The following is a 17,853-nucleotide window of genomic DNA, read 5'->3' as shown; positions in this document are numbered from 1 at the left end:
AGGTATCTCCTGCCCTAGGCTATATGAGCTGTGGAAATGCATGCTAATAGAGCTGGTGCCAGAAATGATTCTTTTATGTTACATTTTCCTGTTCTGAAAAGTACTGTCTTTCTATGCCACCAGCACCCCAGTACCCTCTTGTTAAGCTATACAATGAATATTCTTTTTAGAACTTTTCTATCCATCTTAATCAGCAAGATTAAAAGGAAAAATTATTGCAGAATTCTGGTTCAGTATTTGTGGAACTGCCTGAAACCCGAAGTCTCTTCTTTATTTAGATGCTGAAAGAAATCACTTCTGGAAAGACTAATTCAGCAAAATAGAGAAAAGGAGTTATTCATGTCTTACTCCATATGGCCTTTGCTTCTTTTTATTCTCGTTAAAGCTGGGTTTTTTTTTAAATCCACATTTACATATTGCCTGTCTTGGGCACAGTGAACCCCACATGAAGCAGATTTTCAGGCTTTGCTGATTTAGTTTCTAGTCTCTTTTATCTTCCTTCTTTAACTGCGTTGATGAATGTCTTTTGTATGTGGGAAATATATTTGATAGAAAAAGCTTACATTTTGGAGTTGTACAACTTGGATTCAAATCTAAACTCCTACAACTTATTCAAGCAAGTTAACCTCTCTGAGCTTTAGATTCCTCATTCATAAAATGAAGGTGAGCGTGGTGCCTTTCTTAGAGCCTGGTTGTAAGGATTCAGTGAGAAGTTTTTGTATAGGCACAAATAAACCTATAATAGAAAAGAACAATGGTGACTTACTATTATACTCTGCTTTCCAACAGGAGATTTTTGCATGAGTGTGGCATGCTCTAGAGCTTGAACCCCTGGCCTTGTGTGTGCTAGGCAGGTGTGCTAGCACTCAGTTGTATGCCTAGATCCCCAAGCAGGAATTTGAAACAGAGAATCACAAAACAATTTGATGATACTAAATCTTAGCTTTGAATAAAACTTTCTCAAAAGAGAAATGGCAAACTAGGGAAAATTTTTGGAGCATATATGAAAAGGGTAATATTCTTAATTTACAAAGTGTTCATAGAAATCAAAATTGGACAAAGGATAATACAGAGCCAATACAAATGGTCAGTAAACATAGTATATGGTGAATTTGTGCATTTACCTGACTAGGACAAGGAATTTAGATTTTACCAGATAGCTGATAAAATATTATTTCTAAGTATGTCTTAGCATTTGAATCAGATGGCTTAGTAAAAAAGATTGCCCTTACCAATATAGATGAGCATCACCCAATTTGTTAAGGAACCCAAATAGAAGAGAAGAAAAGAGCAAATTCATTTTCTGTCCTTGAGCTGAGCTGACCATCTTCGTCTGCCCTCAGACGTCTGTGTTCCTGCTTCTCAAAGCTTCAGACTTAGTTTTAGGCTTAGCTGATTGACTCCCTGCTCCCGGGTCTTTGCTTGCAGACAGCATGGCATAGGACGCCACAGTTTCCAAATCACACGAGCCAGTCCCTCATAATAAATCTTGCTATACTTATACAGAATTTGTATCTTCACATGAATGATTTATATTCATTCTCTGTGTCTAGACAGCCCTAAATAATACATATAAGAAAAGATGCTTAACCTTTTTCATAACAAGAAGAAAAACATACTAATAAAAAGAAAATCTCACCTTTCACTGGGCAGATTGTCATATTTCTATCAGATAATATGCAAGCTGTGTGAAAATGTGGGAAAACAGATACTCATATGTATACTGAGGGCAGAACTATAATTGATCAGTCTTTTTCGAGGAAAATTTGTCAGTGATTTTTAACATTTCTTTTAACATACTGATTCCACTAGTAGAAATGTGGTAAGAATAAACATACAAAAGTCCTATATACCACAAAATGTGAATGGGATTGCTTATTTTTGTTTTCTGTGGTATTTTTGCTTTCTTTGAATTTGGTACTTTGGAATTAAACCCAGGGCGTTCACCCTAAAGTGTATCCCTAGCACTTATTATTTTGAGACAGGGTATCTCTAAGGCCACACTGGGCTTGAATTCATTATCTTCTTGCCTCAGCCCCCGGCTGGTGCTGGGATTACGGGCGTGTGCCTCCATGCCCAGCTTGACCAGTAAGGTTTCTAATAGCAAAAAGCAACCTAAAACGGAAAACTTTTCTTCTGAAAATGTACATAAGATACTGCATTAATTTTTCTTGGGAGAGAAAAATGGAATAGGAGAAGGAATATAGAAAAAAATATATTAGTATATGTGTTTATAAATATTAAGTACATTTTATATTTTCATATACTTTATACTTTGTGTACCCATTGCTTTTGTTTTAAAATCTACTGATTTATTACTGATAGGGGACCAGTAATAAAGCAGTAAAAGAAATTGCTTCCTGTGGTTGGGCATAAATCCATCTTTGGTCCTCCTGATAACCAAGTTAAAGGGGAATCTTTTAAGGGAGTACAGAATGCATCAGGAAGGAGAAACATTTTCCTGAGGCTGCTCACTGACAGGAGTGTAGCCGATAGGAAATTGGTCTAACCCTAGATCTGATTTTGTCTGTCCTCAGCCCAGCTTAAATCGCACTGCTGAGTCCATATCCCTTTTTCCTCATGGCCTAGACCTTGTCCATCTGCTGGCTTTCCCTTTACCACATGTCCACAACCCTCCAGCGAATGGCCTTTCTATATGCAGCTGTGACTTAAAAATGTGGTAAATGTTTAAATTTTTAACAAATTATTACAATAAGACATTTCCATTAATTCCCCTCAAAATACTCCTCACTTCAAACACACCTGCCTCATCCTTCTTGCCACTTGCTAATGCAGCTCCAGAAGGCCTTTTATAACTACCTGTAGCTGTACTTCATCGCTGCTTCAGGGTCCTAAAGCAATTCAAAATGTTTATCTTTCCTGGTCATTTTGACTTTAGGGAAGAGCCAGAAATCACATAGTACCAGAGCCAGTGAAAAAAGTGGATGAGGACAGCCATATAGTTTTAATTGCTAGAAATTACCATTAATGTTTTATGATTAAAACATATCCTTAATGTTTGTTACAAATTTTATTACTGTAAAAGATAAACTGCCATTAATCCCCTTCAGATTACTCAAAATGCCCCCCTCACTTCAATTTCTGTTAATTTAAGCATTCACTGTATTTCTTGATCACTCTTTATATTATTCCTTCTGCCTAGAATGTTTTCATCTGGTTATTAGCTCTGACCCTTCTTTTTGCTTTTAAGATTTCAATTGTTTTGTTTCCTTCAGTGGGAGCCCTCCTAGGATGAATGTCCGTCCCCTTCATTCCCAGACTCCCTTAGGCCTATCTCAGTAATGGAACTTGTCACACTGCATTGTATTATTTTGTTTTCTCTACTACATAGGGAGCTCCTTCGGGTCAGGGTACTGCGTTGTTTGGGGCCCTGAGGACCCTGCTCTTGCCAGACACAGAGGTAACTGGCGGTGAGAGACTGAGTCTGTAATCTGAAGTGGGGTGCTACCCACCAGTTAGCTGTGTGGACAAGTCACTTTGCTCAGGACTTTGATGTTTACATCCATGCAATGAGAGATGTGGCTCAGATAATCTAAGAGAACTCTAGCTCTGATTATTTTTTCTCCCTCTGTGGCTGTTATATTGTCATACATATATAGAGAGAGGTTGCTACCAGCTGTCTTGCTAAGTAACTTCAAAGTTTCAGAATTGAGCTTGTTAGAATTTACTGCCTTCATTATGGCCTGTCCTGCACCTGTTCACCAGCTGAAGGGATCAGAGCACATCCAGCTTGCTTGGCGCAGGATTGCAGAGCTGATTACACCACCTCCAGTCTTCTCTTCCTGGTGCACACAGAGAGCGGAGGGCTTTTCCCTGACCACCTCCGGATGTCTCCCTCTTGAATTCCCTTCTCACCCTGAGCTGAGTCCTCACGACTGACTGTTTCTGCCCTGGATTCGCAGTGTTCCCTGCCTTCCTAACAGGGCAGGGTCCATTCTGTCCCCTACTCCACTGATCATAGCAGATGAAATTGCACCGCAACCTCAACTTGACACACAGCCAAAAGAAAGCTACTGGGGATGACCTGGAGTCTCAAAAGATACATAATACCTCTGAGCACAGCATATTTTCAGAAAATTTTGTTTTTATACCTAAAGAATTAGAAATATTTTTCTTGAAGCAGATGACCCCATAGAGAAGGAGAAAAAAACTATCCAGTTACTGTCAAATGTGAATACCATTTAAAGACCATTTTGTAAGTAAAAGATTTGAAACCATATTATCAGCGTAAGGGTGATATTTCTCTGAATTGGGAATAGGCAGTACTGCATGTACAGAAGTGTGTAAGGCATTTGAAAGATACACAGAGGTTGAGAGTGGTTGTTTATGCCCCATCACATCACTAAAATTTTATATTAGAGAATCTGCTTTCTTCCCACTCATTCAGCAAGTGTTTCCAGAAACGTAGAATGTGCCAGAAATGTAGTTTTTAATTTTTTTATTTTAAAGAGAAAAAAGAAAAATCAAGACGCAAACAAACATAAAAAAACAACAAAAACAATAGCTATATAGGTTTTCAAAACAAAATGATGTGAATTTAACAATGATTATTATACTGCATATTGTTATCTTTAGAATAGTTGCTCAGATTACCAGATTCAGGAATAAAACAAAATAGTAAAATAGAACAGAACATTGAATTTCAAAAACCAAACCAAAGGAAATGCCCCACAATATGCACTGCCATCCTCCAAATAGATGCCCAGACCACCAACCCCAGGCCTGCGAAGTCAATCAAATAACACAAGCATCGGGCTGTTCCTTTCATCTCAGTTGCTATCATCTCACCCTGAGTTCCTCTGAATCAGTCAGTTGCTTCTGTGTGGGGGATGGAAGTGTTCTTCTGGCTTTCCAGCCTGTGGGGTGGGTGTGTGCGTGTGTGTGTGTGTGTGTGTGTGTGTGTGTAGATGCGCTTCTGGTTTTGCAGCCTGCTCACAGGAAGGCATACTTCAGCTTCTTGCTGAGTCTCTTCTCCCTCCCCATGGCGGACGCTGGCTCACGGGAAGGCGTGGCTTGGCCAACATAGTTATGAATATGGGAATGTAGCCATGAATGAAGCAGACTCAAATCCCTGCCTTAGTGAAACTTACATTGTAATTGAAGGACGATGGTAAACAAAATAAAAATAAACTATTTGAGAAGGTAATACATAGTAAAAAAATTTTTTAAAAAAGGTAATGCATGATAAAGAGATAAGAACTGGATCCTCGGGCTGGGGATTTAGCTCAGCGGCATAAGCACCTGCCTTGCAAGCAGGCGGTCCTGAGTTCGATCCCTGGTACCGATAAAAAAAAAAAAAAAAAAAAAAAGAACTGGATCCTCCTGCCTTACTCTCCATAGTGCTAGGATTACACGTGTGTGCCACGATGCCTGCAAGAGCCATTGCATTTTAAAAGAGGGTTATCAAAGGACAACCTTGGTGAGAGGTTGACAGTTCAGTAAAACTCAATGTGAAGAGGAAGTTGTACAAATAACTGGTACAGAACATTTCAGGCAAAGAAACATGAAGTGTGGAGGGCCTAAGGCAGGACATCAGAAGCAACATTTATTTGGAGAGAGTCAGGGAGCCATCAGAAAGTTTTAAACAGAGTTGACTTTAATTTTTTAACCTAAAGGATCATTCTGGCTGCTCTATGGAGATTAGACCAAGAGGAATGAGGGTGGAAGCAGAGACTCGCTTCTGTTGAACATTCTGAGCAAGGGAGGAGGGCACTGTGGATCAGAGGAATACCTGTGATGGTGAAAGAGCCAGGTGTCAGTTATAATCTGAAAGCAAAGCTTCCTAGGCTTCTTTATAAAGGGCATCACTTGTTCTGGGAGCTTGTGAAACTAAAGAGCCTGGTTATCATGAGCTAGGTGGAAGAGATTGCTGGGAGGAGGTTTGGGGAGGAAGAGCAGTTCACATTTAGATGCATTAGGTGGAAAAGACCTGTAAGACGGCTGAGTGGAAAGAGCAGGTAGACAGTGCAGGGCAGGCTTCAGGGGACAGTGCTGACCCGCAGGCCCAAGTTTGTGAGTCTCAGCATGTACATGGGTTTCAAGACCATGGAACAAGATGCGATGGCTAGGAAGTGAATATTGGTACAAGATAGATGGCTAAGGATTGAATAGGGCTGGGGAAGTGAGGTAGGGAATGCTTCCTGTAAGGAAAAGCCACAAGTCGAAAATGGTATCTGTGCTGTAGTCAAAGGTGTAAGAATGTTTGCTTATGGCCTGACTTAATAGTCAAGTGGCTATGGCAGAGTAACTTTGCGTATGAAGATGCTCTTCTGTTTTCAAATAGAATCTACAGTATTTCAAGATAAACTTTGCTGTTTTCTCTATGCATGGACTCCTTTTCAAGGTCATTATTGAAGAATTTTTTTTAAAAGAAAAGCATCTCTTTACAGCTGAGGCTATAATATCACCTTCAGTTGCCCTCTTTACCAAGGGCAGAAGAGTAGAGTTTCATGATAGAAGTTACTGGGTTAGGGGCACTCAGGAAACCCTGTGCTGGTCCGAAGTACTTGCAGTCCAGCTACTTTTAACACACAGTGGCAGTTTTAGCTGCCCCAGAATCATCCTAGTGGTAGTGCTGGGACCCTATCAGACTTCTGGTTTAATTCCAGGGTATTTATTTGGGACAGTATAAGGTAATTTGAGATTTCGATGGAACATTTCTTTTGTTTGTTTGTTTGTTTGTTTTTTTAGTTCAGGCTGGACCTGAACTCACTATGGGCTGGGGTTTTGTTTTGTTTTGTTTTTTGGTACCAGGACTTGCAACAATCCACCTGCCTCAGCCTCCTCCTAAGTGCTGGGATTACAGGCATGCACCACCATGCCAGGTCAAAAATCTTTCCATGGGTACCAAGAATCAAACTCAGGACCTCACGCTTGACAGGCAGGTGCTGCATAACTGAGCTATATCCCTGGCCCAGAACATTTCTTGATTATTTGCTTATGTCACAGCTGGTATTCGTGTTCTGTTCACGAGTTATTTCTGCAAGTGGAAGATTAGTTTGAGGTTCTGTTGTGGACAGTAAAAATTAACTCTAGACAGGATAGAAATTCTCATTTTAGTTTTGACTTGCTGGTTTGAGCTATTCTTGAGGATGTCGTCCCTTTTGACTGTGTGTCTTGTGCAGTGTATGAAATCAGTTCAGTTTTCCAGTGACACTTGAGGTTCTTGTCTTAATAATCAATAGCAGCAGTCAGAGAAGGCCTACTTATTCCTCCTTCAATAGAACCAGTCGGGGCTTGGAGAGAGATAATAATTACTGCTCTGATCTCGGCATGTTCTCGTTTCTCCTTCCCAACCCAGAGCATGTCTGTTCGATCCTGGCTTCCCTCCTGCGCAACCTGAGAGGGCAGCAGCGAACCCGGCTTCTCAATAAGTTCACTGAAAATGACAGTGAGAAGGTGAGTGACAGTGGGCCTGGGAGGATGGGACCAGGACCGGGAGGAATAGCGGGACTTCTTATCTGATATACTCTAAGGATACTGGGGTCTGTTCCTGCCCCAAAATATCTTTAGCTTCTCCAAAGGTTCTACTGGTGTGCTATCTCTCCTATCCCAGAGAACTCTCCAGGAGTAAGAGTAATGCCTGAAAGTGCTAACAGTGGGCATATTCGGGGGATTTTTAGACCCACAAAAAGTGAATTATAATAGGATTGTGGGTGAGATGGGATGCACAGTGTAGCAGCAATTAGAGCATAGGCTTTGGAGTCAGACACCTGGATTTCAACGTGCTTTTACTGCTTCAGTGTGTGTACCACTCGGAGCCTCACCTGCCCTGACTTTAAAATGGAGACCTTGGTACCCGTCTTGAAGAGTCTGTGGGAGGTGAATTAGTGAGGTCTTACTAGATAATGGTGATGAAAATAAGGTAACAAAGAGGAAACAGAGCCTGCCTAGGTGGGCTGTAGAAGCTGCTACTGATTCCTAAATGAGATTGGATGGGTATTTTATATTGTTATCTTGCATGCCAAGCCAAAAGATTTCAACACTAACAGAAGCTGCCACTTACTGAGTGACTGCTGTGGAGTGTAATACAGCAGCTGCCTTTCATTGCTGCATATAATCTTCTAGCACTGTGGCTTATCCATGTATAGGCATCACTCACATTTACAGATACGGAAATACAAATTTAGAGATATCCTGTGACTTGCCCAAGATCGTGCCACTAATCACAACAGAGCTGGGATTTGAACCCAGGCTGCCTAGTGCACAAAGCCTGTATATTTTATTGTACTGTACATAAGTAGGCGATTTCAGGTGACTAAAATGAAGGATCAAAATCCCCTTTCTTGCCTATAATCACTGCTTTCCTGCTTGTGTCCAAGGTAGAGGTGAAGCCATTCTGTGTTTGGAGGGAGGTCTACAACTATCTGCTTGTGCCCACCTTTGACTATTTTTACTGCCTTCACTAGCAGTGTGGCAGAAAACTATCAGGCTGAAATACAGGCATCTTCACAGTCATATGCATGGTGATATCATTTAATACCTGTGTTCCACTTTTCTCACCTTTAAACTGAGGTTGCATCAAGCTTCTCTGATACTTTCTCGGGGTGTTTTGTTTACTGCTTAAGGAGATAATGGATGTGGAAATACTTTGTAACCTGAAATGTATAAAATCCTTGCATCGTCATTGTTAACACAGTCTTTCTGGGCTATTTAAGGGCCATGCTACAGCAACGTTTCCAATTAACCAACATCAGCTCCTGGGCAAATAAATACCAAGGTTGCCAAGAGCCATGGCAGTGCTAGCCCAATAAAATTAGATCAGCAGTTTGCACTCACGAGGCCTTTGAAAGTCTTAGGGGAAAATGAAAGTTCCAGATCCACAGTGTTTCTCAGGCCCAGTTTGAAGCATGACTTTGCTAAACCTCAAACTGATTTTTAACTTACTACTGTGGAAAAGTCGGCCTTTTTTCAAGTTGCTAAAGGGGTTTTTCTTGCACTCTCTTCTGACTCAAAAGCAAGTAAAAAGATTTTACTCAAGCATTTTTTAAAAAAAGATCAGCTCTGGGGCAAAATCTGAACATGAAAGGCTTCAGTTGGAAAAGAGAAATTTCTATAAAGTTCTAAGTGAATATCAAGTGTATAACTTCAAGCACCTTCTCTATGCGAGAAGGGACTTGAATTCTGATTTATTTATGTATTTGTTGTTAACAATTTGAATTCCTGGGAAGAGTGGGCATACCTAGTCTCCACTGGAGAGCAGGCCTGTGTTCCAGCTGCATCCATCCAGAGTGTTCGCCATATTCCACCCCAGCTCCCTGCTCTATTGCTGACGTGTCCCTAAGCAGAACATCCCTCCCATCAGAATTGGTAGTGTAGTCTCTATAAGCAGCAGCAGTGTGGTGAGAAGGAGCACCACTGTCCTTTGCCTTCTTGTCCTCTTCCGCTCACTCACGTCTGAAATCACTCTTTTTCAGGTTGACAGACTAATGGAATTGCATTTTAAATATCTGGGTGCAGTGCAGGTGGCCGACAAGAAGATCGAAGGGGAAAAACATGTATGTATTCCTGCCTATCTTCTAACAACTGTCGGTTCACCCCCATTTGCGCCCCTTGTGTATCTTCTCTCTATCTACAGGATAGCTAAGGCCATGTGCCTCCTACCATGTGGTAAAGGCAAGGTAGATTATATTCTGTCAATATGTGTAAAGCCCACCCCACTCCCCCACCTCCCTATCAATGGAGTGACACTTTTTAGGAGAATGGATGTGTGGGCTGAGGCAGGTCTGTGCTGAGGATCTGAGAGGATAGTACCAGTTCCTTACATAAGAACTTCATTCAGAAGGTCTGGTCCAGGTGCAATGCTGTGTCTCAGTGCCAGTTTAGCAGAGATGTCTTGGTTCCCATGCTTGCCAGCTGCTGTAATCCCAAAAGAAGTCTTCTAAAGAAGGTTAGTCTGGAATAGAAGAGCCAAAAGGAGTCTAAGAGACCAGTTGCCTCATACACAGGTGGAAAGCTAGAGGCCTAGAGAAGACGACCCCGGTGTGTTTCAGCCAAGCAGAGCCCCAGTATCGGCGTAGCTGACCACATTTCTTGAAGCTGACATTTGCTAATGCAAGGGTGCCCTGCTAGATCTCCTTAAGGGGCTGGGCTTTTTATGGTCATATCCTACCTTCTCTATTTCTGACCTCTTCCATTAAGTTCTGTGCTATCTCTGACCTCTGTACCTTACTCATTGGACTCCTTAGCCAGGGTGACTATCCATGTCTGCTGTTTAATGTCCAATTTGTATTCTGTCCAATGCAAGACTCTCTTCAGTCTGTGGTCACATTACAGTGTGATCCTTTCTTGCTTTTTTTTCACAGTCTGTAGCAGACTTCATTTTCCTTGTGATCTTGCTCCACCAGATCACTCCATTCTCTTCTCAGTCTTCTTGCCTATAGGATATACTTGAGGCTTCTAAACCTCACTGGCAGGAGAGCTCATGTTAACACTCCACTCCCAGCCGTATGCAGAGCCCTTCACCTTGAGAAGGACGCTCACATTCCCTCCAAGCTACACTACGGGCCCGGGCCCAGGAGCCATGCTAGAGCTTGGCAAGAAGATGAACCTATTCCTGCGTCCTGTTTCTCTTCACCACTTCCTACCTGGCCCTCCCCTTTCACAAAGCACACCTTCAGTTATGAAGACCAGTATATGGTAACTGTGCTTTTCATTCTTGGGATTTCCCTGTGATCTCTAAACCTAGTAAGTGCTCAGATGTTTGCTGATTGATTGAATTGATTGACTGGGGCTTTCTTCTTTTATACAGTGGTACCATGCAAGATAAAAGGCAGAGTCTCTTAAGTCTGAGCTGGACTTCAGATACTAGTGTGTTCCACATGCAGCTGTTTCATTCCACACTCCCCACCTGCTTTGTTTTGTTCTTGGATTAAACTTTCCTGTTCCTATAGGATAATGTGTGCATGAGGGGCACTAAGTGACTGTCATAGTGCCAGAGTAAGATATCCTGTCTTTGTGTGAATGGTAATTAGAACTGAGTCAGTCAGGAGACCATTGGCACCAGCCCTGAGGAGATGCAGGCTGCTGGAGTAGAGTTTGAGGGTTAGCAGGAGCAGCGCCTGAGAGGGACGGACAGCACCTTGAAGTTGTTGTTAACTCTGGCTTGTTGCTGTGCCTGAGGGAACCTTGGCCAAGGGCTCTCACATCCCCTTAAGCTTGGTATTTTCTCTTATGTTCAGGTAAACATCCTTTGGTCTCTGCAGTTTTTTACTATAATATGTATTAAAGGCACAGTGAAAAGATGCTCCTCTCACTGGAGGCCAGTGGCCTGGTGGAAATCATGAAATCAGAAAGCCAGGGTTTAAGCTAGTGCTGCTATTTCCTATCTTTGAGTTCTCGGACAGCCAAATTGATTTGTCTAAGCTTTGGTTTTCCTGAAATCTGTAAAATGGGAATAATAACACTTCCCTTCCAGTTATTATGAAAATTAAGTATGAATTATATAAAGTACGTGGCTCGGTAAGTAGAAGTTGCTGCTGGTGGTGGTAGATTTTCCTGGCTTCTGTTGGAATTCTTGTGTAACTTTTAAGTAAGCCAGTCTGTCCTTTCCCTGAACACATCCACCTCGCCAGCTGCCCCAGAAGGCATCACTCTGGCAGAACGGAGTATTGGCACATCCGGTGCTTTGAGGTGAAGTGTCAACATTTTAAAGGAGACCAAGTAAATGGTTTGTGCATTGGGGAGCACCTTGTGTGTAGCTGCTAAGAAATTTGGCCTGCTTCCCACACGATTATCTATTATCAGCGTTGAAGAGGGTGTGAAATTGATTAGCACTGACGGAGACTGATGGCTGCAGCCGTTCCCCCCAGCATTCAGAGGGCTGCTGTGTGCCACTGGCATGGGCCCCTGCCATTCTCTAACAAACATCTGTCTCCTTGATGCCAAGGCCGTTTTGCTGGGCACTGGCAAACATTCCAAGGCCATTAGTGCTGGGCAGCCACAGTGCTGCTCCGAGAACCAGGGTGGGCGGCAGGGAGAGACGCATTTGTGAGCCACATTTGCTGCCAGCACTCAGGCTCTGTCCTGGCAGACGAAGCCACCTTGCAGGTATAAAGTGACTGGGAACAGCAAGACCTCCTTTTCTCCTCTTAACTCATTCAGTCTTTTCTCCTAGGTCACAGACAGTTTCTCTCTTCACCCCACTATATTTGGACATACACCAGTGTGGGGAACCTGTGACACATGTGCCGCAGCCAGCTGTTGTTATTGACAGCTCTGATGCTGTGGCGGTGAACTAACAGCACACATGTTGCTTTTCTTTTAAGACAAAAGATGTTAATGTCTGAGTTGCTTTTTCTAAACTAAAACCTCAGTGTTTGGGTTTTATTGCAGTGTTGGCACTTTGTAATAAATAAATGGGTTTTGAGTTGCAGTTTGGGCACTCATCTCAAAAAGGTTTGGCATGACTGCTCTGAAAGGTTTACCATCACTCCTGTGCCATTAGGAACACAGCAAAAAGTTGTTCACTTGAATACAATGCTTGCTTCTCAGGCATTTTGGTGACATTGAGCATCAGATTAGTAATGAATAAATATCATAAGTCTATAACATAAAGCTTGATATTGTAGAGCCAGATGTTGGCATATTTAGTATCTTGGAGGAACCCTTTCCCTGTAAATCTTGGGTTTCTCTGGCGCACTACAAGTGTCTGGTTTGCAGCTGAGCAAGACTCATTAAACAGAATCCAGGTATTGAGTGAACATTGACCAGGTTCCCGTCTGTGGGCCAGGCACTGGCCAGAACTGAGAGGCCAATGTGCCGTCAAAGTATGGACACAGGAGCACAGCTCCTGCTGGGGGCCAGAGGAATCAGGAAACACTGAAACATCTGAGCAGGTTTGTCGCCAAGTCATCACTCACACTAAATCTAGTTATAGAGATGTCCCAGGAATTTCTGATTTGGGTGGAACAGCAGAGCGGGAGAGGTAGGAAGCCAAGCTGGGGTAGGATGAGTTATGTTCCAGGAGCAGAGGTGTGAAGAGGAGAGCGTGGGCTCTGGGCTAGGCCCTTCCCTGGCTTTCTGACTGTGGACAGACAGCTTCACTGAAGATGTCTTCATTTGTATGCTTTGAGAAATTTTATAGGTAATGATACAGTAATGGTAAACACCAAGCAAATAAAAAAGCTGCCTGCAATAGGGTCTAACATTCAGAAGGTGGTCGTGGAAACTTTTGTGTTCATTTCTCCACAAGAACTCCTCCCTCCCTCTCTCTGTCTCTCTCTCTCACCATCTCTCTCCTTCTCCCCTTCTCTCCTCTCCTCTCTGTCTGTCCATCTCCTACTCCAGTTCAGTTCACTAGTTCTGCAAGATTTTGATTAATCTGACTTCCCAATACTTCCCAACCCCCACCTTCCAACCTTTATATTTGCTCATGTCTGCCTGGGTTTTTTCTGCGTGGTGCAGGCCCTGTCAGGTCTCAGCATAAATGTCACCTCCTCAGAGAGTCTTTCAGTGACCACCCTATGTGAAGAAGCCCTCTCTCTGCCACTTTGTAACTACAAATTTTTTGTCTGTTTTCTGTCTCTGGGATTGTAGATCATATTCTTAGAATTTACAGCCTGAGATTATGCATGATCAAATGAAGGGCCACCGCTTGTTAGGTAAAATTAATACCTATCCTTACATATTAAGAGATCATTCTGAACTTTCCACACTATTTCTGGGTTTTAGGGGTTTTTTTGGCAGGACTGGGGATTGAATCCAAGACTTTCACAACTGAACTGCATCCCTAGCCCTTTCTTTAATTTTTTTTTTTTTTTTTTTGAACAGGGTCTTGCTAAATTGCTGAGGCCAGGCTTGAATTTGTAATCCTTCTACCTCAGCTTCCTAGAATGCTGGGATCATATGCATGCACCACCATGCCTGGATAACTCTACATTTTTAACCCTGAGTTTTGTCTCTTCTGCAGTTGATTCCATTACCAAAAAGTACAAATGTGCAGTTCAAATGTGGAGCAGCAGCATTCTAGCTTGGTTTTTTATTGTTTTTTATTGTTTTTTTTTTTTTTTTTTGTGGGGCTGCAATCACACTCAGGACTTGTACATGTAAAGCAAGCGTTCTGCCACCAAACTATATTCCTAGTCCTGCAGAAATACTCAGGAAGAAATTCTGATTTGGAAGAGTCTTTAGGACCAGCTGATAAATAATGTTACACACGTTTTTGCTCCCGTAACATCACCGCAGCAGTGTAACGCTGGCAGACTCCAGGTCCTGGGCCGTGACCCTCAGCTGTCTTCCGTGTCCATGACATTCCAGGGCCGTGGCATATCTGGACACACCCTGGGGGTTCCTGGTTAACAAGACTTAACATGAACTTTTAAAGGCCAAGTAATTCTTCAGACTCTTCTAGTGAACAGCAGCCCTTGAGATCTGTAAATATCCAGGGCACTTGTCTCAGCAGGTTTCACTAGTCTCCCCAAACAAGTCCAAACCCAGAAAATACCAGATCCTCGGTGTTGGGAAGGTGTTCTGATTTCTCTCTGATTGCTTCCAGCTCCTGTTGGTTAAATGTGCAGAGCCTGCCTGGCTCCTGACTGTCTGAAGTAAGACGTAATTAGATAGGCGCTGGCAGGGATTTCTAAGAGGGAGGAGAGCCTTAGAGAGAGGTTTTTCTTTCTTAGTTCCTAGGAAAATTATACTCAGCAGGTTTATTCAATAAAGTGTTCTCACCACATACTTTGCACCGTAATGACTTACAAATTGCATGCTAATTTTGCCACAGTTAAATCATTCCAGGCTTTATCCTGGAAAGAAAAAAGATGGACTCAGTAATGAAACAGTATCCACAGGACTTGATATCTTAAGCAAACTATTTCCTCAGCATTTGGAACTCATTTAAAAACTCCAAAGGCTGTGTTCTGTGGTACATGCCTGTAGCCCTAGCACCCAGTAGGCTGAGGCAGAAGGATTGCTTGAGCCCAAGAGTTCAAGATAAGCCCAGGTAATACAGCAAAACCCTGCCTCAAAAAAAGAAAAAGAAAGAAAAATCTGTGCAAAGGGGTGAATTGCAGCAATGAATGAATAGGGTATGTGATCCTAAAAAAGCACAGGGTAAGGATGCAGACAGTGAAATGTAAAGCTACCATTGATTCTTCTGCTAACTATGCTGGAAGCTCCCCAGGCAAGCTTTTTTAAAAAAGAATCCTGCTGAGCGTTTCTCTCAGCTCTTCTTTAAACCAGTGCTTCCCAAACTTCCTCAGTGCACCAGAACACAGCTCTCTGCCTGTAAAAGCCAGTGTGGTGGGGTGGGGAGCCTGCTTCCCGGCTGTGTGGCTCCACCCTCTACTGCCTCCCAGTCCCAGTCACTCTTCCTGTGGAGGACAAGTCAGTAGGCCTGGGTTCTGGTCCCACACCGCTGCCACTTGCCTTGCAGTATGGTGTTGAATACTTTGGTTTGCTGTTGTGACTCTTTCTTGTCCTCTTCAGGGGAGCTAATCCCTGTCCCCTACCAACCTGCTAGTTAAGAGTCCGCTAACATCAGGGCTGTGTACTGGGGCTCCTGCATCTCTACACAGCTCACCCGCGGGGTTTCCTGACTCCGCAGGTCCACTGAGGCTCCTGATCCTGACCCTCCTGCCATTAACAGGACCGTTCACCAATGTGACCAGGACAAAAGCCTGCATGTCTTTCGCGTACTCCCACCCACCACATGTCACCTAATAAATCTTACTTGCCCCATCTCTGCAGCCTGTCCTCCCTTCCCTTCCTCACTACCAGTGCTTAACTTTAGTCATCTTTTCTTGTTGCACTGGCACAGCACCCTCCTAACATGATTCCCTAGCTCTGGGTATGTAACTTCCCGTTCACCTTCTACAAAGTGATCAGAAATTTTCTAAAATGAAAACCGCTCAGGCGGCTTCCCTCTTCACACATGTGCTGGTGCTGCATAACCATCAGCGTGCAGGTGCAGCACCATCGCCTGCCACTTTACCCATATCCCTCACCCCTCACGGTGTCCAAAAGCCAGTTGAACCTCATGAAGCTGTGCTTTCTCCAGCCTTCTGTGCGTTTGCTAGGTTACTCTGTCTAGAATACTTCCTGGTGCTGTCTTTTCTGTGTGCCTTTCAACAGCTGGCTAATTCCTCCAAATTCTTCAGTGTTTGGGCATACAGACGAGTCAGTAAACATGGGCTGAATGTCTCCCACATGCCAAACATGCTGCGCTGAGACTATTAAAGCCCCGCCTCGATGCCCTGAGCACAGGTGAGCACTACAGCCGTGGGCTGAACAGCATGGACTCTGGGACCAGGCTGTGTAGTCTCCGGTCCTGGCTTTACTTCCCACTGGCCAGTCATAAGCAAGTCATTGAAACTCCTGTTGCAGTTTCCATATCACTAAAGTGGAGAAAATAATGGTACTGATCTTATGGGGTTGTGGGAAAGATTAAATCAATTATTGTAACTATATCGCTTAAACTAGTCCCTAGCACAAAGAAGGATGCCTTTCGTGGTAATCGTTATCACAAGTGCTTTTGACCCACACATTTGCTCGTCACTCCCTCTAAACTAATTCTAAGCCCTCATAAGTAGTGTTAGTCTTGTTCAGTTTTTCAACAGGATTGTTATTTTCTGGCCCACATTACCTATGACATCTCTATCATGGAAACTTTGGTTCTCTGAAGACTGGCTTATATATTGTTGATGTTCAAATGAGCACTCTGGGCTTTTTTCTTTTAGGGAAAGGATGTTAAATAAATTTAGAGATGACGATATACCTGTGATGGAGGCATCATGTTAATATAGAAAGAACCTAGCCAAGGCTAAGTTTAAATGCCTGCTGTGCCACATACAAATTCTGTGTCCCTAGAAAGAGATTGCCTAATACTGTAAGTGTGATCTTCATGGTAGGTCTAAAATAGGGTCTTTTGAAGATGTATGAAATTGTTTGACAAAACTTGGCACATGCTGATTGTTAGGGTAGCATAGTGTAGTCATTCTGTCCTCTGTGAGCAAAGCTCTGGCCCGGGGTCCTTGGATTCTGTTAGGGCTGCCATCAGTCATCTCTCCCAAAAATTCCCTTTACTGGTTCTCCTACCTCAGTTTCCCCAACTGATGACTCTAGGAGCCTTCTGTAACAGTCTGCCTATTTTAGAAGCTTTTAGAGAAAAGTTTTGCTGGTACTGTGCCTCCCCATCTCCATTAGCCGTCTCTTCTGTGGTTTAAATTTCTCCTCTTGCTTTGGAATTTTAAAGGACCTGGCATTTTCTGAGTGGTTGGACACTTCTTGCCCAGAACGATAGGCTGTGGCTGCTTCTTCCATTAGGGCTGCTTGTTCAGTCTGAGTTGCTTCCTCTCTTGAAGCAGAAGGGATTTTCATTGGCTTCACAGCAGCTCTTTTATGACTGTCCCCTTCTATCAGCCAGGGGCAGCTCGCTGCCTGTAAGGGGCAGATTAGAAATGGCATCCGCATTCTCACTCAGAGGGCCTGTGACTGACTGCCGAGATAGGGACACGTGGGCAGCTGGTGATTTGGTAGTGCTCCCAAAGACAGATTAGCATTTAAAGTGAAGATGTAGCTGGGAGGGCAGAAGACACACATACCCTGCAGAAATGGCACCTTGATGCTACGCATACCACCTCGTGTATCTTTGGAGATGAATCTGTTTATTTTAGCAGCCCCCAAACAGGCTTATGCTGCTGTGAATTGCAATCTGTTCTGCTTAATGCTCCATTTACTGAATTACCATCTAAGTTTTTATTCTAACCCTCTCTTACGGAATGAACGAAACAAAACCTATTAAAGTGTCTTTTTTTCAACTCGCTCAAATTCTATGTGAAATTTGCTGGTAATTTTTTGTTGTTGCTGTTGTTGGAGGGTTCCCTTTCTAAATTT

General features: G+C 43.1%; 1 protein-coding gene across 3 annotated transcripts in view; it reads left to right on the top strand.

Annotated features, from left to right (window-relative positions):
- Positions 1 to 17,853, top strand: part of Ctnnbl1 (catenin beta like 1) — a 159,421-nt gene that overhangs the window by 122,714 nt on the left and 18,854 nt on the right. For all 3 annotated transcript variants that reach the window (XM_063248366.1, XM_063248365.1, XM_063248368.1), the window contains 2 exons: positions 7,322 to 7,419; positions 9,438 to 9,518. In XM_063248366.1, the coding sequence (XP_063104436.1) occupies positions 7,322 to 7,419; positions 9,438 to 9,518 (179 nt within the window). The remainder of the gene's footprint in view (positions 1 to 7,321; positions 7,420 to 9,437; positions 9,519 to 17,853) is intronic.

This window comes from Cavia porcellus, unplaced genomic scaffold (genome assembly GCF_034190915.1).
Source record: "Cavia porcellus strain 051 isolate PalLab524CR breed Dunkin Hartley unplaced genomic scaffold, mCavPor4.1 scaffold_5, whole genome shotgun sequence".
Taxonomy (NCBI): Eukaryota; Metazoa; Chordata; class Mammalia; order Rodentia; family Caviidae; genus Cavia; species Cavia porcellus.
This window is presented reverse-complemented; position numbering and strand designations above follow the sequence as displayed.